The sequence below is a fragment of the Plectropomus leopardus genome, chromosome 7 (genome assembly GCF_026936395.1).
Source record: "Plectropomus leopardus strain MGB_pleo_1.0 chromosome 7, ASM2693639v1, whole genome shotgun sequence".
NCBI classification, from domain to species: Eukaryota; Metazoa; Chordata; class Actinopteri; order Perciformes; family Serranidae; genus Plectropomus; species Plectropomus leopardus.
Window position 1 is genome coordinate 14,728,068 of NC_142182.1, and position 27,424 is coordinate 14,755,491.

Sequence of the window (27,424 nt, forward strand, 5' to 3'; positions counted from 1 at the left end):
CCCTAATTTAAGAAGAATGGCATCAAAACCAAAAGAAGCTGAGAATGCTACTAAAACATTGCATTGGTTGCATTCGTGGAACGTTTTTAGAGCTAAAAATTGCTAGCTGTGTACTGTCCTTCAACGTAATGCACAAAAAAATGACAGAACTGCTCACAGCTGGAAAAGGTTACATTTAGAAATTTGTTAAGCTTAATTGGAATTCTGAAGTTGTTGTTTGATTAATGTTTGATGGATCGATGGATGTAACGATACATCAGTCTGGACTGATATATTGACTGAATGATCAAAAATTCAATATTATCAATAAAAAGTGAGAACATTGATACATATCATCATCTTTAACCTTCATTTTGAAATTCTTAGGCTCCTTCCTTCACATTCAAACAGTGCTATCTACCTAGCTCCAGGCAGCTCAAAGGTTTTTTTTTTAAAATTCAGTGACAATATTTACTGATATTGTCTCATATCAACCTGAACTGAATCGAATCTAAACCGTATTGCGTCAGTCTTTGTGATATCAGAAAGTATCATATTGGTATAATCAATATAGTATTAAATCTTGATGACACTTTTGATTTACATCCCAAGTAGTATTTACAAGTACTGTTTAATTTTTTTGTTGTATAAAATGGCTAAGTATGTTAAAACTTTACTGTAGAGATATGTATATAGGTCATACTGTAAACACTTAGTACTAAATGTGGTATGGAGAATTGGGAGAAAAAATATATAGTGAGAAAATATAATAAAATATAAAAAATATAGGTATAAAACATCCCACTGTGACAGTTGACATCAAATTTAACGAGAGATTGAGGAAGATGTCAGTCATGCACAGTCTGTGCACACCCACACAATCCTGAGTAAGAAGATGTCTCATCAGGCAGATTAAGTGAAAATACCTGTGAGCCGTGTGTGTGTGTGTGTGTGTGTATGTATCTGTGTAGGGGGTTTAATATAAAATGCAAGAAAACAGGAAAAAAACAAGGGGTGATGTAATGTATCACTATAGGCAGACATGCATCAACATGTGGTTTATCCCCAGTCTAATACAAGTCCAATCATCCAGCTGTAGCTATGATAAGCTATTGATGCCATTATGAATCTAGATAAAGGATAAAAGGGCACGAAACCTGGCATATAGGAATGTGACCTCAATTTAGTTTGTCCCAGCTGTGCCTTCTGAGTCAGTGGGACCACAAACCATAATCCTCTGTCTCCGTGGATTAATAATGTAATCTTCAGAGCAAACACTGAGCGTAAATGAAATGCTTAGGTATTCATCTGGGCCGTATTGAAACGAGCGCTTAGTGGATGACCTCAGCCAAACATCATTTATGCTGAAACAAAAAAAAAACTTCACGGCATTCACCTTGCTGGGGCTGTTGCAGGAAAAACTGAAGGTATTTCATCACACGCTCCGGGTTTGAAAGTCATTCAAAGTGTGTAATCAAATAGTTTCGTGTAGTATTTTTTTTTATCCTGCGTCTCTCTCTTGGCTACAGGACGTTATCATGGGCTTTTTGAGGTCCTGATTCTATTTCTCTTTATGTTTGATCATCTGACTTGTTTTTGTCAGTCTGAAGACAAAAACAAGTCTATTTTCTACTCAGTCAGTGTACCTGAAATTCTCTGTCTGCTCCTCTGTTATTTGTGTTTCATCCAAGGGCAGGCAAGCATCCAATGCACAGCGAGGGACCTGCACACTTTTAACTCACATTAAAGCTAGACAGAAAGTTTCACGCGCTGCATATGGCTCCGTTTATTGTTGAGCAACACAGGGAGAGAGAAATTGGCTAAGAGAAAGAGTTTTTATATTATCTGAAACATTTTCACATTCAGGTCCACCAGTCTTTTTCAGTTTAAAAATGTAACTCACGCTGTTTTCCTTCTCTGCCTCCTCACGCTTTCATGCCAGCAGAAACATTTGGCACCTAGGTACCACCCTCCAGGGATGTCCATGCTTGGATGAATCCAGGAGGAGGCGGTGTGCAGTGGGATGATATGGACAGAGAGGGTGTTCAAGGTGGGGACTGATAAAGGTAGGGGAGCTGCTGTCTCCTGGGGTATTACAGAGGCCAGGCCCACAGGGAGGAGTGAATGCCCAGCTGGCTGTGACAGGTGTCAAAGTGTGGCATTCGAGTTATGATACCGACGAGCGAAGCCGAGGGAAAGGCATCGCGAGGGACTCAGTATGCAGAGTGCATCAACTCAGAGTGTGATGGTGTTTGCATTTTGAAGAGATGTGATGCAGACAAGCAGGAGAGAGATGATGTAGACGGGCCTCAAATCAAGGCTGCGTTAACCCTATAAAACCAACAAGAGATCAACAAATGAAACGAACCAAAAATTTGCAAGAAATTAGTAAAAAGTAAAAGAAAATTAAAAATAATAATAATAAATAAGGGGGGAGAGTAAGAAAAAAAAAAAACAGAAAGAAAAGCACAAAAACAAACAAATAAGCAAAAATGACCTGGAAAAAAATAATGATAAATCTGTAAAATAATTTTAAATATATATAATTATAATAATTATAAAAACATTTTTTGGGACATTTCCCTTGCTTAATACACACACACACACACACACACACACACACACACACACACACACACACACACACACACATACATATAATTTTTTTTCCTTAACTTTTTTCTTTTTCCTAGCTTTTCAAAATAATTTTCTAAATCTAATAATTTCTCACAATTTGTAAACCATTACTATTCTATAACCAACTAACTATTACCTAGTTGCTTATTGGCTTTTTGGTGTATATATTTTTTTTACTGTTGAGTATTTGCATCTTGTTTTTTTTTTTTTATTTTTTTATACTGCTCTTTTTGCTCTGTTTCCTTTTTTTTGCTAAATTCTTATTTCTATTTCTAGTTTGGTGTCTTGTTTTTTACCATGTGATTGTAATTTTTGCTCTATTTATGTTTACATACTTTGCTTTGACATCCCCTTGCTGCTGTAATAGCAAATTTCTCCACTGTGGGACTAATAAAAGATTATCTTAGGCTACATGTTTTTGAAAGAAATCACACCAGTTTGCTCAGGGTTCAAAGGGTTATTAAGCTAGTCAGCTTTATAAAAATGGCTCTCCTTTGTCTATCTCTTCCCCTTCTGTCTGTCCCTCGGCCTTCCTCTCCTTCGCTTTCTCACAAGCATCCCTCCTCATCCTCCTCCAACCTTCCTTCTTCCCGCGCAGCACAGCAGCTCACAGGCTTTGACGAGAGGTCTGAGCTAAAATGTCACAGGGATTAAGGGGTTTTGCCTCCTGCATCCCGCCAGATCAGTTCTGCCTGCCCTCTGTGCCTGAGCTTCCTCCTCCCACCAAACAGGTGCAGAGTTGAATTTCTTTCGGCGCCGCTGTGCCCTATTGAATATCCTTCTGGGGTAATAACATTCCTCCATGTTTACAGATGAGTAAGGAGGGAAAACAGGAGATTGGGAGAGGAGGAGTGAAAGGATGAGGAAGAATGAGGTGAAAAGAGGAGTAAAGATGAAGGAAGATAAATTGAAGGGAGCATGGATGGGAGACAGGAGATGATACTTCAGAGAAAGTGAAGAAATTGGAACGCTTAACCCTTTGAAACTTGAGCAAACTGGCTCGATTCAAATACAAGAAATACAAGAAGTTGGGAAAACAATTGAAAGAAATGAGTAAAAAGTAAAAGAAAATGACCTGAAAATTTGTAAAAAGAAAAAAAAGTCAAACAAGATTTGGGTAAAGCACTAAAAAGTTATAATAATTCTGTAACATTATTTTAAACATGTAATTATACTGATTCTGAAAGTAGATTTTCCCTACCTTTTTTCTTTTTTCCTAGATATTTTTTCTTAGAATTTAAAAGAAATCGTTTTCTAATTCTACTAATTTCTTTTTAATTTTGGAACATTTCTTTCCAGGTTGCTTTTTGCCTTTTTTCCCATGTTCACACCAATTTGCTCAGAGTTCAAAGATTTAGATACTTGTGAAAGGTGTCTGAAAATAGCAGAAGGGAAGTTATTTTAATGGGTTAAATTGGAATATTTGTATATTCCTCACCAACAAATGCAAATACAAATGGTAAATGGTTTTTTTAAGTTATAGTTTCCTAAGTTAAAAGTTTATGAAGTTGACTTTAATCATTTCTATATTCAGCCCCCGCCCAGCCTCCCACACACACATACCGAATAAAGACACATGCACCCTTCTGCAGCTGTTTCCTCCAAATATGGTTAGACAGATCTGAAAATTAGATCTCTCCCGAGATGTGCAGTTCAGATGGAGCATTTAACATCACATAGCTACAGCTGCTGCCATATTAAAAAACATTCTGCAGTGTTTTCCCTGACTGGGGCTACAAAAAGTTTGAGTAACAATCCCACACACGCTCATTGGCCCAACTCAACCTTTGCCCTGCAGATCTGCAGGTATTTGTCATTCCTCAAAGATCTTGTCGGTGTTGTCCGTTGCCATAGTGAATTACACAGGATGCTGCATCCTCATCCGAACAGGTGAAGTGTCTAAACACAGCAACAGTAAAAATAGCTCAGCTGCCAGTGTTACATTATCGGTAGCCATGTAAGATTGCAGCTTCTTCGGTTTTGTTATTATAAAGTGTTTGTTCTGAGGATGCTGTCACAAGGAAGTGAGCAATATCAAAAGATGTCACATGTATGATTTTTGTTGACAATACTCTGGCTTTTCTTTAAGCAAAGATTGTATTCATCATGAAGCTACTGAAGGAGCTCAAACAACACAGACCAAAGGGACTGTTGTTGTGTTCGAGTCTGCCTTTCATCAAGAGTGAATATCCATGCTTGGCCTCTTTCTCAGATTCAACACTGACAAAAAAAACACAGCAGTCGCACAAAATAAAATTCAACCAACTCATTCATTATGTTTTGTGCTGTGGGTATGAATGTGCTGAGAGAAAAATCTAGGTCATTTCTTCATCATTAGTATGCCAGCCAGGTGTAGCGCAAAGAGGATTAGAGGGAAGTAATGCCAATGGGGCTCTCTATGTCTATCTTCCCTTCTTTCTCTCTCTCTCTCTCAAACCAAACAATCACACTTAAGTGCTCCCTGCTGTCACCTCAAAGAGCATATCCATGACAAGTAGTCCAGACTTGTAATAAAACATTCATGTATTATCCAGCTCCAATGATGAGCCGATTTCAAGGCCATTAAACAAGGAATATTTCCTTAATTTCAATTTTGACATTATGTGAGATCATAAAAGCCAAGGCCAGCCATTTAGTCAAAAGATTTTGTACATTAGGTGCGAGAAGTTTTTGCCCGAGCTTTGACTACTTCTCCCAAAGAACTTTGTTTTGAGGAGGAGGAATAATGTTGAATTAATGTAAACTACAAATATGAAAAGCAGTCCTATTAACTCGTGGTGAGAGAGCTGGAAAAGTTATCTAGCTTAGATAATAATATGACAAATGCATATGAATGTAAATGTCCATGGGTTTGATGATAAAAAAAACCCATATATTTTTCAGAATTCTACGCTTCATGTCATATATCAGCTAATGTTGAATTTTCTTTTAAATATCAGTGGCTACTTGACATTTTGAGGAATGATGCACTATTCTCTTCTTTTTTTGGAGAACACAGAATGATGAGTAAAGGAAAGGTAAATCATGAACAGTTCATGATTTTGTGTACCTTATTCCATAGTGTTACTGAAAAAATAAAAAATAAAACATGAAACACATTTGATAAGCTTAAAAAAATAAAAGATCTTTGTGAAAGTGAAAGTGTACTCACAAGCGTGTTCATGTTTCCACGATGCGGATTCTGCAAAAAAACAACACGAGTAAGTGATAAATTGTTTAGATAATACAAAAATTTAACATACTATTTGATTATTTTTAGTGGGCCTATGGTCACGGATGGATTACTGAATGGGTCGACTGGGCCTCTTACTGTCCTGGAAGACTCAAAAACCACAAAGAGAAGCAAAGGAACAGCAAAGACACAGAAAATAACTACAAAAGGGGGCAAAACAACCACAAAGAGACATAAAATGACTACAAAGAGACAAAAACAACTGATAAAGACACAAAATGACCTCAAAGAGACAGAACATACTACAAAAAGACACCAAATGACTCCAAAGAGACACTTACTGACAACAAAGGCAAAATCAACCTTTTTTTTTTTGGAAAGGGCAATTTCTACCAAATGAAAGCTGACATTCCTGCACTTTTGGGTATTTCATTTTATTTGTGTATGTATGACCTGTGACATGGGAATTAAAGTGGCATTTCTGCTGGCATGTGACTTTTTTTTGTAGGCTTGTTTCATTTAATTTCATATCACATGTAGTATGTCAACCTGATTGTTTTACAAAGTAGTTTGAACTACTTTTTCTGAGAAGTTTTAGTTAACCAAACTACATTTATCCTGAGGATAGCTTTGCAACAGTTCTTCATCTTCCAGTGTAAAGTAAATGGTAGCTTGAAAAGCTAAGCTCTCAAAGTAGCTCTCCAAAAACTCAGATAATACCAGTATGTAAGTATCTTCCTCCATCGCCACATGTTCTGGGAACCATCTTTGCTGACAAAACATGTTTTATCATCCAGTTAATTTGGAACACAACATGCTGTTATACTGGGTCTAGACATATTTCTATAACATTATTTTTTATAAATGATTTAATAAAACTGTGAAATAGTCCAACACATTCTTAAAACTTAGCCTGAGGTGTTATTATTATTCACTGGGTGGTGGTAATGAGCAGACATGTAATCACATAACTGGCTTTGCTCTGTTTGTTTACATTTGTTTTTATGGTTATATGTTCTTTTTTTAATTACGTATTATTTATTTAAAACAGAACATTGTGTCTGTGATACTACTCATAATTAGGTTGCATTGCTGGTTCATTTGTGAGCGAAGTTGTCTTCGGTTGGTTCTCAACAAGCTCACAGCAGATGATATAAGCCTGAAACATCCTGAAGGGCACTGACAAGTACACACAAGGTCACAGACCAACAGATGAATTGTATGTCATTTTATGTATTATTGTTTTAAACTTTTGCATTTTGCATTATTAAGCCCCTGACAGTGGTGCAGAAGACGTGCATCAGAGGCAGAACCTGCTAGAAACTCTCCATCACCACATTCACTCTGGAGAACGTAACGTTCTAAAATACAAACCTGAGATGTCCCGCAGTGGACACTTAAACTAACCGCCCTGTGGGGAACATTATCATGATGCACTGGTCCTGCCCAGGACAGCCTGGTCCAGCAAACCCGGGACAGATCAGAGCCTTATTTGTCCAGAGACAGGACACAGCAGGTGTTTAAGCTGAGTGCTCCAGCCTTGGCTCATCCACCAAAAAGAAACCAAGAAAGAAGTGCAGGGCCGAGCTGGGCAGGAACCCACTGAAAGGGGAGCAGTGTGTGGATTAGGATCATCATACGAGGAAACATTTGGGCTGGAAGCAGTTGAACCAGAAACCTGCGGCACAGACTAAATCTGTGAGAAAGTAAAGGCTTTGCTGTAACAAGTAAGTTTCGTTGGCTTTGTGTCTTGGTTTTTGTGAAATAATAGAGCCGAGGGGGTTAGTAAAAAAAATCTTTTTTTTGCAATTTGCCATGCTGTATGCTGTGAGAAAGAGAGAACAAGATCAAGGACACTGAACAAAGAGGTGGGTTGGTAGGGAGGAAAAAGAAATGCTCTTGTGTTCCACTTACAGTGAGATGGCAACCTGTTCGGCACTTTGTAGCTTCGAGTCAATCGCTACTCCTTTAGACTGTAGAGTTATACCATCAAAGAGTTTGCTGTGGTCGTGCAAAAACAACTTGCTTCGAGCTTATGGAACTAATTAGTTCACTAACCCCAACATGTAGTGGATTTGCTGCAGGAAGCAAAATTTACATTTTCCATTCAGAGACTAATATTGTGGTTAATTGCTGCTTTGGCTTGTAAAGTCAAATTTTTATGCTAAAACCAGGCTGTAGTTAAAAAAAAATCAATATTTTGATACTGACGAATTTAAACTTGATCAGGCGCATGTGAGAGTTTTTTTTTTTTCATTATTGAAATTACATAAGTAGGTACAATGAATGATGCATTTCCAATTAGATGACGGGATGAAGCGTGACACTTGTTAGAATTTGGATTTACACAGTTGTAGTGACTTTAATCTTCCTTCAGCACTGAAGTGGATACATTATTTGTCGGCAAAAACGCACACACACCAATGCACAGTTTACACACACGGTGGAAGGATGAAAGAATTGGGCACTGGGCGTGAAAGAGAGGAATCCAGATTCAGAGTATGAGAGGAAGAACACAGTTCATCAGTGGTACAAACACAGTGGTTTATCTCACACAGCAGGTGTGTGGATTACCTTTTAATTGGATGTTTGTATGAGCCTGGCAAAGGCAAAGGACTATTGTAGTCACTGTTTAGAAGCGTATGATAGAGCAAGGAAGGGACATGGGGGCGAGCAGAGGAAGGGAGGCGCGTTTCAATCATTTTTGGTGCGTGCTTTTGGAAACACAAACCCAATTACCACCAAGCAGGAGCAAAGACGTGTTCAGTGCAAACACTCATGCACACACTAACACACATGCAAGTACACAAGCACAAATATCTGAGCACATTATAGGATATTAGCCCCATCAGTGTGTGAATTTAGAAAGGATGCTTAGAGCTAGCAGCATTAGAAGCCAAAGAAGTATTTTCTGTCCCTAATTGCATCTGTCTCAACCAGGCTCGAATAGCACCACCTCAACGTCAACATCATGGCTGCAGAGTTTCTCCAGGCCACTGGGGGCAGAATGGAGCAGATGGAACAGCATATGGGTCAGATGAGGCAGATGTCAAATATGCAAATCTCCTCCACCTCCTCCTCTACCTCCTCCTCCTCCTCCTCCTCCTCCACCTTCACCTCCTCCATTGGTGCCACCAAGCTGCGAAAAGTCTCTCAGGGCTTGTCAAGGACCATGGAAGGTATGAGTTATCCACCAACATCATCTTCTCCACCATCTGCTGTGCTTTCTTATATAACCTTCCTAATTATGACACATGACAAGAGGGACACACTATTAGAGTCATCATCATAATGAGGAAAATAAACTAAAGTGATGACTGTAAGATGGTTAAAACGTTTCTGGGTTTGAGGACATTGGGGGCTCAGGCTGGACCTCTGTAGGGGGGGTTCTGGGGGATCCCTCCTTTTTCTTTAATGAACAAGCTCTACTTTTATGCTCTTTTTATACCCTTGGCACTTAATATACCATAATTTTTTTTTTTAATTTTACAGATTAATTATGAGTTGTGATGAGACCAATATTAGTAGTTGTTAGAATTTATTATTGAGTACAGACTACTTTACAAATGCAATCGTTAAAAATGTATTGCCAAGAGATGGAAAAATAGTTAATGTATTTGATAATGTATGTTATCAACGGTGGAATCTAACTAACAGTAACTAACAACTACATTTATTCAGTTGTACATGAACGGAATGACAGAGTTTTATATTAGATCAGGGGCTATATATAAAACATTCAGGCTGAAGCCTGAAGGCCATGTTAAGTTTCTGTCCAAATGCAGACCAGTAATAAAGGTAAATATCTATATGATTTCTATACTACAGTGCAACAAAAACATTTGAAGTCATAATAATAATATCACATTTGCATGTGAGGCTGCTGTTGCATAGCTCGCCTGTTTGTACATGATGATGTGTATGTCCTTTATGCTTCTTTAGAGCACTCTGGAGTTCAGCGTAAGTCCTCCACCGTGGTGGAGTCCTTCAGCCAGGTACAGAAGTCCCCGCAGATCCCAGAGGGAGAGTCTGTCCCAGATTTTGAGGAGAAGCTGCGCCCCGTCTCTGCCCAAGAGGGTGAGGTGAACCTTCTTTCATCTCACAGCACATTGAAATTTTAAGAAACGCCCTTTGCGTCTCTTCACATTGTATTGTAAACTGCGGGACCCTTGAGATATGAGAGAACTGCATGTAAGCTAAATTTAGATCCTCACCCATCGTTTGCCTAGAAACTCCAGATGACACATAATCTGAACTCCACTGGGAAGTAAAAGTTTACTGCAATCTGTAAACTTTAAAAAAAAAAATGACTCTGTGGGTGAAGGCACTATAAATCCACTCTGATCAAAGTCCTGACAAAGACCTCACAGAGCTAAAATATACTGCAATAGAGTTGCCTTTGCTGTTTCTGCTGAATACTGGTGCCTGTTCTGCATAAACTGTAGGTGTATGATCCTCACTCACCCTAGCTCTACCTGTGAATTATAGATTAAGAGGCCTCAATAGTCACACTATGCAGAACACTGCAGCATAGCCATAGCATCATTAGCATTCATGGGTTGACCTTAAACTCACTGGTTACGAAAGGAAAACAGGAAGAGGCGAGATAAGGGCACTTGATCAGATATATATTAAACATGCATTGTCATCACTCAAGTTGGATTAAATGTTATGTTTGTTAATAATAATTGATTATGAAGACAGTAGTTACACTGCAGCTCAGTATTCTCAAGCAGATAATATGCATGAACCTGATCTGTCATTTATAGGAGACAATGCTGTGTTCAAAGCCAAGGTGACGGGGAAACCACAGCCCACTGTTAACTGGGAACGAGCCAGCGGTAGTCCACTGTCTGATGCCACTAAAACGTTCTATGACAACATAAACCATCAGCATATACTCAAGGTTTGGCACGAAAACTATACATCATACACTGTTTGCTTTGATTCAGGTCTATATTGAGTTTTTCATTTTATGTGACATATCAAAAGGTTGACCCATATTGTTTTCCTTAACTGGGTTGTTTGACTTAACCGCACAATGACTGATATAAAAAAATATTTTAGTAAATAAGTCAACTCTGTATCCATGTTATTTTTTATGCTATAAATATAATGTGCATATAATGTGCATGCTTTGCATGCATTAAAAGCAGAGTGCCCGCGGGTCCTTCAAAAGTTCTGAAAAGTCTTGAATTCAATTTTGTTAATTTTGGGTCTTAAAAGTCATAAATACTCTTAAATTTAAATTGTAAGCACTTAATTGTCATCTTATCACTTTTTTATCTAAATGAGTCAAGTTCTTCTGCATTAAAGTCTAATACTGTCTCGTGCTCATGCTTGAACCTAACTGTTGGAAAAATATAGATTAACCTGTCTCACTCTAATGATAACCATATTTCTACACCTTCCCCTGCATGGGACCACCATACTTACCTTTATACTTACCTGCAATGCTTGAATAAAAAAACAAAAACAAAGATGTTTTATTCTTAAAAAATGCCTTAAATTTCGTTAAAAACTGTCAAAAAATTGCCTTACAAGGCATTAAATTACATGTCTGATAGCGGTAGACACCCCAATTTAAATCTAAATGCATTTACCAAGTGTAAAGTCAAATTACACTTCTTTAAAGGTGAAAGTAACCGTCACAGACTGCTGCAGAGTGCACCAGCTCTGTGCAGCCTAACGTTAAGCCGAGGGGCTCTGCCATCTTGGTTCTGTCAACTCAGACAGCACACCATGCATCATGAGGAAAAGTAGATAGAAAGAAAAAAAAACTCTCTCTGATCCTTTTATCTATAACCACTCTGGAGTGGATTTAGCGCTTTCTCTGTACCAGCCGGGGAGCTTAAGTGAAGCTTAAATAGCTATTATAAAGCAATTAACTTGTGGGTGCTGACATATGCATCTCCACTTGCCATCTGTTTCTCTGGTGAGGGATGACTGTTAAGTTGTGGCGCTAAATGTTTACTGGATATCCCAGCGTGGCACTGCCTCCTTCTGCTCCACATAAGTACTGCAGTGGGATTTAAAGTCACCGGACTATGTAATGACAGTATGACAGTTTTAGATCTTAGAGTGGGCAACAAGAAAGTCATTTTTATTTATTTTATGTAACCTGTTATGAATTTCAGATTAAAAATCTGGCCCTGGAGGATGCTGATGTCTACAAGTGTATTGCCTCCAACAATCATGGAGAAGCCACCTACTCTGTCTCCCTCATCGTAACAGAAAGTGAGTGTAGCCATTTTATATAATACACCGTGTGAACCTTTCTTAGTCCTGATAGCTATTTAGGAGCTTTCAGCTTAGTTTATGTGCTGTTTTTGCTCAGTGCCTCAGGTGAAGATGCTCTGTCTTTGTTTCTAGATCCAGCGTTGGACTTCAAAAAGATGCTGAAGAAACGGTAGGAACACAAGCCTGTTGTCTAAGACTAGCCGTGACACTCCCAAAGCCTGTCAAGGTGTGATGGAGCTTCCTCTGATCCACCCCCAGATCCCTTTTTTGTATGCATCCTGAAATATCTACAGGATGAGATCTAAAGAGCTGCAATGCGTAAAGTTGTTGCTGCTGGGGCAGATAAAGATGCTTTTGAGCTGTCATCGCACATACGCATACTGCCAGACATACTGTCAGACATGCAAACACGCACGCAAGCCTGGAATTAACTTTTGTATGTGCATGTAAACACACGTGCACAATTGTTTTCTCCCTGTGCAGGAGTGTCGAGAAGAGAGAGGAGAAGAGGCCACCAACAGAGGAGGAGATGCTAAAGATCCTGGCTGGAGCTGACAAGAAGGACTACGAGAGGATCTGTGCAGAGCACGGCTTCACCGACTTCAGAGGCATCCTCAAGAAACTGAAGGAGATGAAGAAGAAAGAGGAGGTGGAGGTAAGCCTGTCATACCGAGAGCTTGTTCACATACCACAGGATCACATAAGGGGAAAAAGGTGCAGGAAGTGACATGAAAAACAGCTTAAAATAGAGCAGGATGGAAAAGGGGGAGAAAAAAAATGTCACACAGCACAGCCATGGCAATAAAGTTATGTCGTATAGCAACAGTAACGTCAACTAACATGAAGATGGGGGGAAAAGCATGACATTTTTGTTCTGTGTTTAAATCTATAAGTAAGTGTTCGATCACTTGATGTGTTCCCAGATGGTGCGCGTGTTGAAGCCCCTGGAGGACATCACTGCCACAGCTGGCAACAACATCGTCTTTGACACCATCCTGGAGCTGAAGGATCCAAACATCAGGATGCAGTGGTTTCTGGTACAAACTCATGCGTCTGCCTTTTGTGTCTCAACGTTTGCATACATATGGCCGTTTTTGTTACCTAAAACACTTGTGAGTTTTCCCCTCATCTAGGCATTTTGTTTATGATTCAGGGCGCAGAGCTGCTGCGGATCCAGTACTCTCATGGGAAATATGAAGTGAAACAGATGGGAACCAAGCACATGCTGTGCATTTCTAGCGTGAGCCTCAGTGACACGGGCACCTACACTCTGCAGGTTGCAGACAAGAGACTGTCAGCCAGGCTTAATGTCATAGGCAAGTGCAGAATGGGACTCGAATCTTTCCTGCTGCTCATAACTCAGAGAGACAATGTCATCATTGACTGCATTACTACTTAGTGGCACTTTTATTCACTTGTTTTATATTGTTTGACAGATAGGAACAAGTTTTATGTGAGCATAACAACCTGCATATATCTTTCTCCCATCTCTCATCCCATCTACAGGACATAAATAGACAAAATGAAGAAATTTTACTTTTTTTTTACCAGTCAGAGATTGTTTTCTCTCTTAGAGGCATTCTCAGTTGTCACATATTTCTCTGAACACTCTCATATCAAAGTGCAGATTGCTAGACATGTTTTGTAGCTTACAGATCCTGTAATTTTGCGTGGAATACCTTTCAATGAGGTGTTTGCATGATTTAGTTCATACACTTAGAGAGCCTTTTTCTCTTCTTTAGATGAACCTCTGAAATTCTTGTCTGACTTCAAGCCCAAGAAAGTGACAGAGCGACAGACCGCCACATTTGAGGTCCGTCTCTCTAAGAAGACAGACGCACCACTCATCTGGAAGGTATGTGACTGAAAAAAGACAACTGAAGGACTTGAATACACTTTCATATGAGCATATAATATCCTAGATGGGCTAGGATGAGATGTGCTTTCTAGTAACATTTCTAGGAGTTTTTGGCATCTAGGTAACTCAGATAAAAGGACACAGAAATACTCTCACAACTTTCTAGGCAAACTTGGGAGATACACCAGGGAAAAACACCTGATTGAAAAGGAATATGGAAATTGTTTCCCTAGAAGTGTTTGTATTCTGACAGGTAAAAGAAAAGGAAGTAAAAAGAGATGAAAAGTTCGATGTGTCTCTGTCTGAGGATGGTCTGACCTACACCTTGAAGATTAAGGATGTGAAAGTCAGTGACACTGGGGACTACACCATCAGCATCGGAGACCTCACTGCCACTGTGCCACTTTTCATCGAACGTACGGGCTGGTATTTCATAGACTTTGCCCTCATAAAAAACTTTTTTGTTGTGCTTTGTTATGTTTTGTTTTTCCCAAAAGGGCCGTGTCTTGCTGTTTTAGTGGAGCTAGCATTTCTAAGGAAACAAACTTCCCCCCTCAGACTTGGTGGAGATGAGCAGTTACTTCATCCCCACCCCCCCGAGATTAGAGGCTTCGTTCCTTCATAGCTATGCTAAACAACATCATCTTCCCTCCATCGTCCAAATGAAGACGTATGGGTAGCATAATAAATCCTCCCTCCTAGTGCTGAGTTGAAAGTAATCCAACCAAATCCCTCCTCACAACAAGCTCATTTATTACGGCTGTGTCTAACAAGATGCTTACTTGCCCAAGGTGCAAGCTGGGGCATGTAAATATCTTCACAAGGACATGTGGCTGTCTTCTGGGTTTACAGGAACAGAAGCATAGTAATTGAGGTTGTGTTAATTACATTTATTCATGAGAAGACTTTATATTTCATGTTCTTTAACTATAAGTCTATAATGAAGGTCTGCTGATGTTAGGACTGAATATAAAGAGCAAACCTAATACGTGGGTATAAAATTCAGCTCTCTCCACCCTATAATCCTGTTTTTCTATCTCTGAATGTGATTAAACTAATTTTGCATGTATTTGTAATACATAAATTAACAAAAAGTTAAAGGAAAGCATGCTAGTGCAGGCCAAATAAACCGTCAAGTGACTATTTTCCCTTTTATTCTTTGTCTATTTTACTTCTATCCAGGGATTCCCATTAAGTTTATCAGCCACTTAAAGAACGTCCGTGTGCAGGAGAGAGGCATGGCCCGCCTGGAGTGCGAGCTGAGCTCCAAGGACGTGCACATTCGCTGGTTGAAAGATGGATGTGATATCACAGCAAGTCGACGCTACATCTTCATGCATGAGGGAAAGAGGGCAGAGGCTATCATCGAGGACTGCGAGCTGGCAGATGACGGAAAGTACTCGATCATCTGCACTCAGGACAATGACGCTCATGAATATCACACCTCTGCCACTCTGACTGTGGACGGTAATGATTTCTTGAGTTTTGTCAACTCAATGTTTAAGGTCTAACATTGAGGCATCAATATGTTTTCCTTTGTGTTGACAGAGCGTTTTGCCTCAGTGAAGAGTGGTATGTCAGATGCTCAGTGTCCAACAGGCTCCCCTGCAGAGCTGTCTGTTGTTCTGGATGATGAGAAGGTGGACGGAGTGTGGCTAAAGGACGGAGTGGAGGTGAGATATGACACGAGAAAGGATGAAAGAGTTGGGGTCCTCAAATGCACCCATCTGCTGTCAGTAAAATCTTTGTTGTTCTGCCAGTCACTTTGGTGCAGGCTGAAATATCTCAACAGCTACTGCATTGATGTCTGTAAAATCAAGTAAAAGTTTTCTTTTATATCTGAGAAATATTTCTATATTCTTGTGAGCACCATCTCAAAAACGCCTTGATGGAATTTCTTTAATTTGGCTGAAACGTCCACTTGCACTTAAGAAAGAATTTATTAAATTTTGGTGCTGTTAGAAAATTTGGCACCACTTGGACTCAAGGACAAACTGGTTATAATTTGGTGGTCAAAGGTCACTCTTACTCCATATCATTGTTGCTTATTGGCTATAACTCAAGTATTCATATGCTAATTCTGAAAAAAAATCACACAAATGTCTAATAGGATAAAATTAATAACATTTTATCTTCAAAAGGTCAAATGTAAACTTCACTGTGACATCATATTATTTTGCAAAAACATGTTTCTGCCCATTAATAGGTGAAAATTCCAGTTATGAAATGCCTCAGCAACAATGAGCTGGGCTGGTGGGTTTCAACAAATTTTTGTACAAATATCCATGGAGACGGGCACATGTCCAGTCTTACAGAGCTACCAGCACAGCCGGAGACTCTTGGTTGTGTTAAAGTGATGGACAGCCTTCATGCCATTTACACTTTTGATGTTGTGACCATTTCAAGAAGGTTTATCAGTAAAGTTCTATTACACACCTCTATTTTAGATCATTTATTTTTCATTAATATATATGTGTTACGTCTGACAGATTTCGGAGCTGAGGGGGGTTAAGGTGGTCAAACAGGGAGCCGTTCACAAGCTGATCTTCTCTGGTGTGACGAATGCCCACGAGGGCAAATACACTTTCAGAGCCAAGGGGGCTGAGAGCGAGGCTGTGCTCACTATTGCAGGTGTGTGATTTTGTAATATTAGTAATATTTGTAATATTAATAAGAGTTTGTAATATTTGAGTATGTATTCACAGATGGGGAAGAGACTCGCAGTAATAATCCACCTGTCATAAAAAAAACACTGTGCTTATGTTTAAATCAAGTCAGTACTTTTTCTGATAGTACCACCAGGAGTCGCCAAAGTCAAATTCAAATCTTTCACACTGAAGCTACCAAATCTTTACTGAAAACTAATTTAAACCATAAAGAAACTGGAATAAAACACTAATGAAAATAAAATCTTAATCTATATTAACCCTTTATTTTCCCAGACCCTCCAGAAATTGATTCCTCTGTGCTGGACTTACTGGGGGCCCGACCTGTAACCGTGAAGGCAGGCCAGACAGCCACTATTAAGATCCCCTTTAAAGGCAATCCGCCTCCTAAGGTCACCTGGTACAAGGATGGCGTGGAGGTCATGGAGGATGAGAGGACCAAGGTGGAGAGGACGGCTGACAGCACCTCGCTGGTGCTCAGCAGGTGAATGAGCAGAGAGATTCACTCAGATATTTAATGATCCTTTCAAAAAGTCGCTTACAAATCACTGTGCCTGTTTACTAGATGTGTGCGAGAAGACAGCGGGGCAATCGTGCTCCGTCTGAAGAGTGACTGTGGCACTGCTGTTGCAAACCTGCATCTCAATGTGATTGGTGGGTGACAATGCATTATCTGGCAACAAAAGTTCAAGCAGATTTTAAATACTTGTTTTGCAACCTTCCACAGACCATCCTAAGCCTCCTCAAGGGAAAGTAGAGTTCCTCGAGCTATCAGGAAAGTGTATCAAGATGAAGTGGAAGGCTCCCCGGGATAATGGGGGTAAGCAAGTGACCAGCTTTGTTATTGAGCGGCGTGTGGCAGGTAAGAAGTCTTGGACCAGGGTTGGTGAAGTAGACAGCAGTACCACCATCTTCAGTGATGACAAAGTGGAGGAGGGCCAAGCGTACCAATATCGCATCAGGGCTGTCAACATGGAGGGAATGAGCGACCCTCTTGAGACCGAGGAGGTGCGCGCCGGAGAGCCCGTAGGTGAGAGCTAAATTTATAAAATACCATCATCAAATTTATCTCTCAAAACACTGAGGCAAAATAAAGTTAGAGTGAGCTGTTCAAGGGGTCCGGATGTGAGACCGGTCATCACAGCCATTAAAATAAGGGATGTCCTGATCAAGTTATTTTGCCCCCAATCCCAAACCCGAGTCATATCTGCTGATACCGAGTCCTGTTCCGATACTTGTATGTATTTGTACTTTAAAATTATTAAAATTAATCCAGTGTATATGCTTGACAGTTTAATAGTTCTGCAATGCAATACAAGAGAATATGTCTGCAACCGACAATTCCTAAGGGTTTTTTTATTTTATTTTATTTTTACACAAATAAAGTAAACTAAAATATTGTTATATGGCTCTCATCACAATTCCACTTGGTGCAACATTTGTTTGTGTTTTTTAATATAAATTAACAAGGTACACAAACTAAATTGTGTCTTTTGAAATAGCCCTCAAATCCAATTATTGCAGCATTTTTTAAAAATAAAATAACCAAGTAAACAAACTAAAATATTTCTAGAAATTGCTCTCAAGTTCACGTAGTGCAGTGTTGTCATTAACATACAGAACCCAATAAATAGTAAATAAATATCACAGTTGCACTTCAAAGTAGAGTTATAACTGAACTTTAAGACTCCCAGTCATAACAAATAAAAAATGGTAACAATTCTGTTTACTACAGCATTTTAGTAAAACGAGTTCACTGAAAATGAACACCAAAAATTTCATTTTTTACTTAAAGTGGTGTAGCAACTTAAGATGAACATGAAAAAAATCTGTTTCTACTTGGTGTAGCAACACTACAATAAAACCTGTATATGCCACATATACACACAAAACGCCCACATATCATGCTCTACGTTTACGACAACCGTTTGACAGCAGATGTAAACAAAGGATCAAGCAAGGCGTGTGCTCAGAATAGCAGATTCTGGGCCTGATTGGGCCTGATACTGATCCTTCTAATCTAATTGGGACATCCATAATTAAAATTATCATCATATGTTATCATCAAACTCACCTTTGCAACTAGCTTCACTTTCTTCATATCTTGCATTTGAGAACACCTCTCCTGTTTCAAATCCATCTGCTCAGAGCCTCCAGGCACAGCGTCCCAGCCGCAGGTGTCTAACATTACCAAAGACTCCATGACAGTGAGCTGGACGCCTCCATCTGAAGACGGGGGAGCCCCAGTTCTGGGCTACATCCTGGAGAGGAGGAAGAAGGGGAGTAACATGTGGTTACAGGTCAACAAGGAGCTGCTCACAGGTCATACTATTAAACCATCATGTTTTGTTGTCATATCTAGTTGCTATAGATTTAGGATACAGTGTTTAACCCATTAATACCTGAGCAAATTGGTTTAGGTTTTTTTTTTTAAAAGTGGGGAGACGGCAATTAGCAATTTAAGAAGACATAGCCCAGAGATTAGCAAAACAAAATGTAGAAAAATTTACAAGAAATTTAAAAAATAAAAAAGTAAAAATAAAAAAAAAGAAAAGAAAAAGATGCTAACATTTTTTCTTTTTTTTCTGTAACATGACCGGACATTTTTCTCTTTTTGGGGAAAAATTGTCTTATAGTCCTCTATTCTATAGTCTAGTCCACTATTTCTGAGACATTTCTTGCTGAGTTGCTCATTGGCTTTTTCCCATGTTTTTGAAAGAATCAAGCCAATTTGCTCAGTTTTTAAAGGCTCAAATATCTTGTTAAAGGCGTCAGCACAAGAAAATAAATCGATCCAGGTTTTATAGGGTAAATTGGTATCAGATAAAGTCATTACTGTATGCATTACCGATGAATCAGGGTTGAATAGCCAATGTGGCTATTTACACCTGGGTGTGTAAAGTATCATGACAGGGCCACTCAGGTGTTCATAGCCAACAATGCTATTTAAATTCAGGTGTGTATTCACTGGCGTCCTTGCAATGTCGAAGTATAACATTAACGTGAACCATAAGGTCTAGACAGCTATTCTACTTATGTTTATGTACACAGTGCGCATTCATCAGCTCTATACATCCTAAAAAATAAAACAAAAATCCACTAAGTCTAACAATGTGCCATATTTAAAGCCAAACTCAACACAAGACTCAACCCTCAGAACTAAACAGTTGCTTTTCATTACAGCTGCTTACATTAACCAAAAATAGCAAACTTACCAAAGTCAACTATGTCAACCAGCAAACAGGATACAGAGCAAAAACAGAGTCCGCAGCAGAGACCGCTGCCAAACCAGCACACAGCTGAAGCCAATCACCTAATCAGCAGGTGCAATCAAGCACGTGCCTGCTGCAGGAAAACAGCACACCTAGCAGAGCGGTCATCACGTGACTCATGCAGGACTTGAACTGCACTTTTTGTAAGAAGTCTTATTTTTAATCCATTATTCCACCATATATATGATTTTTATTTAATTATTTTATTTTTTTGTCACAAATCTACCACCTGAAAATCTAATCTAAAAATATTATTATTATTATTATTATTATTATTATTATTATTATTATTATTATTATTAAGTAGTAGTATAACTTTATTTAGTATTATTTAGAGTTTACAAAGAGGCAAGAAACCCCTTAGGTAATATAACAATAGAAGCTAGACATTAATGCTCAGCAAAGGCCAGACAAGAGCTAAGGGAGAATTAAACAAAATATTGGAGGCAAAAGTACATTGGAAAAAAATACAATATCAAAATGATAGCAGTCAACACAGAATATTATTAATACCAATTATAATAAGTAGAATCAAGACATCATAAAAAGATAAATTAAAAGTTAAATTGAAAGACGATATCACACAAAATCAAGTCTGTAAAATTGGGATTTAAGAAGTGATTTAAAAGAAGTCACTGTTTCTACAAGCCTTATCCCTTCAGGCAGGTTGTTCCAAAGCCGAGTGGCCCTGATGGCAAAAAGCACAGTCACCTTTAGAGTTAAGCCCCGATATTGACATTGGAACGGCCAATAGAGGACCTGATGCTGCGAGCTGGCTCACATGGGGTCAACATTTCTGCTTGGGGCCAGACGCATAAAAATTGATCAGTAAAATCCTAAAATCAATTCTAAACAAACAGGGAGCCAATGAAGAGAAGCCAGGATTGGGATGATGTGATGTTTGTTAAAACCAGAGAGAAGCTGAGATGCTGAATTCTGAACTAGTTGGAGGTGAGAGAGTGATTTTTGGTGAGGCCAGACCATGACGTCTTTGCCTAAATCTTAACTGCTTCAGACCGTGACATATCCACGTGACAAGCACTAGGCAATTACAGCACGCAGCTGGATCCATAATAATGTGTCATAGGGATGGGTGTATAAGGCTGAGCTGCAGTTCGACTATTCTCACCTGGGTGCAAACACACACTCCGATACACTAATTCTGTATGTTTTCATGTCTGTATTGACAGTACATGCATCCTCTGTTTTGGTTACATTTCAAGCATTGAATTTTTTCCTGTGTTATTGTTTTCAGATGCAAAATTCACAGTGGAAGGGCTGGTGAGTGATGTGGAGTATGAGTTCAGAGTCATCAGTGTAAACAGGGCTGGAGCAGGAAGTCCCAGCACCGTCTCTAATGCTGTCCTGGCCAAAGACCCAATAAGTGAGTCTTTCATGATCTTATCTGTCTTTCTGTATCAATATTATCCCGACTATATTAAAAATACTGGCTTTTCTATTTGAAGGAGCTCCTGGCCTGGTGAGGAACCTGTGTGTGTCTGACTCCACAAACTCCTCCATTTCTCTGAGGTGGACTCCTCCAGAGCAGGGAGACGAGCCCTCGGGTTATATCCTAGAAGTGCGTCCCGAAGATGCAAAAGAGTGGACGAAGGCCACCAAGATCCCCATCGCCGGTACTGCCTTTAATGTTGGAGGACTTCAAGAGCGGAAGAAGTACCACTTCCGTATCCGGGCTGTCAATGAAGGAGGAGTGGGAGAGCCCATCGAGCTGTCGGAGGGTGTACTGGCCATGCCGCCACCCGGTAATATTCTCTCAGAGTTTGTTTCTTTTTCTCTACATAGTGCCTTTGCCATCAGGGCCTCTCGGCTTTGGAATGACCTGCCTGAGGAGATAAGGCTTGCAGAATCAGTGACTTCCTTTAAATCACTTTTTAAAATTCATTTTTACAGACTTTTATGTGATGGTGTCTTTTAATTTGTTTTTTAGTTTGTCTGTTGTAAACTGCAATTTTAAAGGTGCTATACAAATAAAGTTATTATTATTATTATTATTATTATTATTATTATTATTATTATTATTATTATAGTTTTCTCTTATCTGCAAAGTATTTTTCCCCATGCAGTGGCCCCCAGGTTTGATCTCCATGGGAAGCTGAAGAACCAGATGGTGGTCCGAGCTGGTACAGCACTTTGCCTCCACCTCAGCTTTGCTGTAAGACTCTGATAATATACTAAAAAATGAGTGATATTCCTTTGCTCCACATAGTGAGTTCTTCCCCTTCAATCCTCCCCATCTTCACCCTTACAGGCTTCACCTCCTCCAGTCGTAACCTGGCTCAAGGATGGCGTCATCACTGCAGGACAGGAAGTCATCACCCAGAGCAAGAATCACTCCCAGTTCCTCATTTTCACCTCTCAGCGATCCGACTCTGGCGTCTACCGTGTACACCTGAAGAACGACAGTGGAGAGGCTCACTTTGACGTCAGTGTCAGGGTTACAGGTAAGTGACGAATATTCGATTGTGTATGCACACAGTCTTTGATATTTGTAAGCACTTTTAACATCTATATAAATGGAGTCATTTAAAGCAGTTGTCCAAAAGTAGGTTGCAGGTCCATTCTGAGAGGACTGTCAGTGACTCCTGAACACGTTGTGTAAAAAATACACTTTATTTTGAATTTCTGACACGTCTTTTATTTCAAAGAACTTTTACCTGCTGTTTAGCTAGTATTTATTGCCCTGTTCTTGGTATTATTTGGCCTATAAACATGCAGTTTCTTTCCAGCATTTTTATGTCACTGATCTTGAAGCAATAATATGTACTTCTTTGGCTGCACTGCTATTTATTTACTAATTGTACTTTATTCTTGCAATATGTTTTATTTTATTGTTTTCTGAGCCCAGGAGTTGTGTACATTTTGTGAAAGAAAATGGAATATGTGATAATTTATCTTATGTGTGGACCTTGAAATAATGACTGAAAACCAAGTCTGGACCCTGTGGCTGGACCAGTTGGGAACCAGTGCTTAAAAGTTTACATATTGGAGATTACATTACCAAAATCAGCTCTAGCTTTGTGGAAACTGCCAGGGTGATATTTCTAATCATGGGAGTGTTGGTTATGGCTTAAATAAAACATTTCTCCTGCTCTTCACCCTCCTTCTGTACTCACCTTAGACTTTCCTCGACCCCCGAAGAACCTCTGCCTGGAAGAGGAGGTTCCGGGCACGGTGACCCTGCAGTGGGATCACACCCCAGATCTGGCTGACGATGATGAGGGAGCACATTACATCATCCTCAAACGTGACACCAGCACTGCTTCTTGGTTCACCGTGACCGAGCACGTCTTCAGCAGCAAGTACACCGTCACTGGACTGCTCCCCGGTAGGAAATACTACTTCAGAGTCATTGCACAGAACTCAATCGGGGACAGTGATCCTTTGGACTCGAAGGAACCTTTCATCATCGCTAAGGAGAAAAGTGAGAAGGAAAGAAGTTTGATTTCAGAGTAATTGATCAGCATGTCCAGTTAATACTCATTTGCTTGCATTATTTCTGTGTGTTTGTGCACCTGTTTGTAAGAGGGCATCGCCAGCCTTCATTTGAAGAATTATGCCTCAAAACCACGTCAGGTGAAGCCAACGTTCCTGCTGCCACTAAAAGACCACGCGGTTCGCAGAGGCAATGATTGCACCATGAGCTGCGCCTATCAGGGCATGCCAACACCTCAGGTATGATATCAGTGTGGTGCATCTACCTGAAACATGTGTGCATCAATGAAAGATTTGTTCCTGTGCTGTTGACATACCCCTGCAACCTAAACTGATAATATGGTTAATTCCCTTGCACAGGCCTGCTGGTATAAGGACAAATTTAAGATCTCTGACTCCCCTCGGTTTTGGCACAGCACAGCCAACGGAGTGTGCACCCTGGTCATCCCCACCTGTGGAGCCAAAGATGGTGGAGAATACACACTGGTGCTGGAGAACCCTCTGGGGACGGCCAAATGCTCCTGCAAACTGGTGATATTTGGTATGTTTGAGAGAGAGAGAGAGAGAGAGAGAGAGAGAGAGAGAGAGAGAGGGGAGCGGAATAATGATTTAAATATAAACCAACAAAGCAGCATCCTATTTATATATCCAATATGTTAATAAAGCTTAAAGCATGAAACCAGATGAAGTGAAGAAAATAAAGGGTGATTTATGTTTATTACAATTTAGTTCTTGCTATATTTGTAGTTTTGACTGATGTTTCTTATTAGCTATGATAACTTTGTGACTCACAAGACTCCTTTACAAGAATTGGGAGCACTGTGACATTGCAATATGTCACAACAAGTCTATTCGGCATTGAAACAACTTATAAACAGGCCAACGTTTTTTTAAGATTATATACCACTTTATTTGGAGGTGAGCCAGAAAGTGGGAAACAGGAAAAGTAAGTGCAGCATGTCAAAATTGAACCAAGAGTTGTCTGTAAATCATTATGGGTGTTTACAACAGATCTGCTGACAGAAATGTCTTTAAATGATGTTTACATGATCAATTTTGTGACAAAAATCAAATCAACTGGCATCATTATGCATACCATTGAGGGTTAAGACCAAAAAAGTTATTATTTTTCTTTGTTTGCCTAATTCTTTATGTCACTGTTTGTGATTTCTTACAGATAAGGATGACAAGAGTCTGTTGGAGAGCCTGACAAAGCAGGCAAACAAAGAGAAGCTTATTTTGTGAGAAGTTTGCTTCAACCCTCACCATGACAGATGCACTTTGATTGACACTAACCTTACTTTTCTTGTTCATATTCTGCATCTACTGTCAGCAGTAACATTTTATTTTAGGTGTGGATGGATTTTAAGATACTCTACAGATTTTGATCGACTCTAATTTATGATTTTTAGTATTTTTTCGAAATGTTGCCCCCCCCCCCCCCATATTTTAAGTTGGCTGTACTCAATTCTCCAAGCTCTGTTAGTGCAACAAATGGCCACTAGATGTCAGGCCTGCTCCCACTCTTGTGTAGTTATTCCACCTTCCCTTATTCAGCTTCAGGAGCAGATTCATGTCTGGTGTGTTGGAGGGATTTTAACTCATTAGTCAGCTTGCTCGGCCAGAGAGATTGTTCTTTGTCTCTAAGTTACATTCACTTTTCTCTCAATATAAGGAATCTGACTTTCATATTTTCTCCAGGGTGTTCAGTTTTTGCCTAAACACACTTGTTTCACAAAGCTTGCTGTACCAGGCCACATTCCATGCCAACCAAGTGGAAAGGAAGGAGTGTGTGTCTGTGCATGAAATAAAACTGATATAACAGTGTTCACTGCGTCATATCCACACAGCCAGTTTGGAACTAGAGTTCAAGAGTCAGATGTTAGTTTGAGGACAGTGACGTGCACACCGCCAACTAGCCAAAATCCTACTTCTCTTTGAGTTGTCCTGGTAGCTAAATTTGTTAATCTGAATAACATGCAAAGCCCCTGATTTGAATCTAGTCTGTAACTTTTATTATATGTCATTCTCCTCTCACTTTCCCAGTTTTGCTTAGTTTCCATCAGGGGTGGTTGAAAAAAAAAAAAAACACTTAAATGCTTATAAATATGTCAGACACCTCCTATAACTTCCCATACAATGCTGTCATAAAGTATTAGGACAGTGTGACATTTTTTTTGCATTGTCTCTAGCACATAATTGGATTTGAAATGAATCAGTAAGGGTGCGGAGCTGACTCCCAGCTGTTATCATCCACATTAGATGAGCCGTGCAGCAGCTGTGGTCCCTTTCATAAATAACGGTACTTTCCCAGTTCAGGTGACAGAAACTGGACAAGTTAATGTTATTTTACTTTATGTAATCATATTTAGAGTGTATGACTGTCTGCCACTCATAGATTTAAGGAGACACTTTATTTTCCGTGCTGTTGTTTTGCCAGCAGCCACTTCTTGCTTTTTTCTAGTTTTTTTGCAGTTTGTTTGGTCCTAAGCAGGTAAAACTGACTGACCGAGAGCAGGTGAACTTGACATATCAAGTATTATCTGTTAAAATTTTTTCTATATGTATAGTACCACTGTCCGGTGGCATTGTCTCAAGGTTTGGGGGCTATAAAAAGGGCAACAAATTCATCCAATATTGTTTAACCCTTTAAACCTGAGAACAGCATCAGTTTTCTGGTTCTGTGTTCAGACGCCTTTCACATGCATTTAAACATTTAAAACCTGAGTAAAGTAATTTGACTTCTTTTCAAAAGGCAATGGACAATATGGCAATACATCTCCCACAAATTGTAAGAAATAAGAAAAAATGACAAGAAAATGACCTGAAATTTAGTTTTCAAAAATAGAGAGAGTGAGAAAAATTATTAGAAGTTGTTAATAATAATAAAATTATTATTATGTGTTTTATCAATGTATTATTTCTTTTTCTTCTATTTCTTTTTGTTATTTATTTATTTTTCACTAATATCAGAAAATTTGCTTGAAATTCAAATTGTAAGTTCCTCCCATGTTTCTTTTTAAAGAAATCAAGCCAATTTACTCTGGTTTTAAAGGGTCAAAAACATATTTTATTTGAGCCTTTAAACCTTATATCCACTGTATGTGCTGTGATCGTTAATTTCAAAACTACCTAAGCCAATTTTGGGCCCAATATAGAGGGCATCATTCATCTTGAAACTCAGCCCAGTCAGGAAACTAGACACAGCCTAACTTATTTCATATCAATTTTGAGCTGATGCTGGACTGGGTCATTTTTGATAACAGCCCAGTGTTGGCAGCGTAATCGGGCCAGTTTATTTGTTTATTTGGTCTGCTCCTGGGGCGTCATTCATCCCGAGTCTTAGCCGAGTTGGGCAACCGGACATAGCCAAACTTGTTTCTTCCGGCATGCCAAAATCAGGCTGATGTTGGGCCAAGTCATTTTGGCTACTTGGGTAAAAGTGTCCATTTACTTTCCCACTGCAGTGTGATGGCTTCCCTCAGGTTAAAGAGGCCTGACAGCCTCTGTATGGGCATTGCCTCAGAATGGTCTGCTGCTCCTTGAGAGAGTGAGTGTGGTCCAGTAAGGAGCTGCCAAATAGACAGAGAGAGGTTACAACCCCTCTCCATCCTGACGTCACTGCGCTGGCTCACAAAAACTCCATTTCTATAGAGCCACCAGGGCACTGGCAGCGTCAAGTTGCCAGGTTCAAATCAATTAAGCACCAACAGGCGATAAACTGACGTCACTGCTACCTTCCGCCTTCCTTGCTGCTCAGCTACGACACAATAAAGTGGAAGCAGTGTGAGGTAAAAGCCTGAATAGTCAGTCTAGGTATTTGACAGAAACTAAAGGCTGCTGCACCAACAGGGAAGTAAATGCATCTCCTTTTATCACACTGCATTTATATGACGAGATAAACAGATACACGATGAAAACCTATTAAAGGGTTTTTCGATACATAACTTGAATGAGGCAATGTTGTTCAGCACTGAGATAATTGCAGTGTCTTTCACATTCATTTCAAGGTGCAGCATCATTTCATCAGATTTCCTCATTTCGGTGGAAGCTTGTGTCACTGAGCCTGTTTTTATAATGGCCATTACAGATATGCCTCATTTTCGTAGAAGACTGGAGTTCTTTGACGGTGAGACCTTGGCTGTGA

The 27,424-nt window shown here is 39.5% G+C and overlaps 1 protein-coding gene and 1 long non-coding RNA gene across 2 annotated transcripts; one reads left to right on the forward strand and one right to left on the reverse strand.

The window, feature by feature from the left end:
• Positions 1-955: 955 nt before the first annotated feature.
• LOC148189161 (uncharacterized) lies at positions 956-19,995 on the reverse strand. The gene is made up of 4 exons (XR_015776975.1): positions 19,768-19,995; positions 18,627-18,813; positions 5,768-5,797; positions 956-2,310 (listed from the first exon to the last, which is right to left on the reverse strand). It is a non-coding gene; the product is annotated as an uncharacterized LOC148189161 (long non-coding RNA).
• Positions 6,710-27,353, forward strand: LOC121950797 (immunoglobulin superfamily member 22-like). The gene is made up of 26 exons (XM_042496913.2): positions 6,710-7,515; positions 8,729-8,967; positions 9,731-9,865; positions 10,558-10,694; positions 11,926-12,025; positions 12,161-12,197; positions 12,512-12,683; positions 12,952-13,065; positions 13,182-13,344; positions 13,771-13,883; positions 14,140-14,302; positions 15,069-15,353; positions 15,435-15,559; positions 16,376-16,517; positions 16,829-17,036; positions 17,118-17,206; positions 17,280-17,582; positions 18,701-18,874; positions 21,080-21,208; positions 21,291-21,587; positions 21,909-21,997; positions 22,094-22,286; positions 22,964-23,266; positions 23,369-23,517; positions 23,638-23,818; positions 24,455-27,353. The coding sequence occupies exons 2-26, from the start codon at positions 8,760-8,762 to the stop codon at positions 24,520-24,522; spliced, it is 4,077 nt and encodes a 1,358-aa protein (XP_042352847.2). The 5' UTR covers positions 6,710-7,515; positions 8,729-8,759; the 3' UTR covers positions 24,523-27,353.
• Positions 27,354-27,424: the final 71 nt, after the last annotated feature.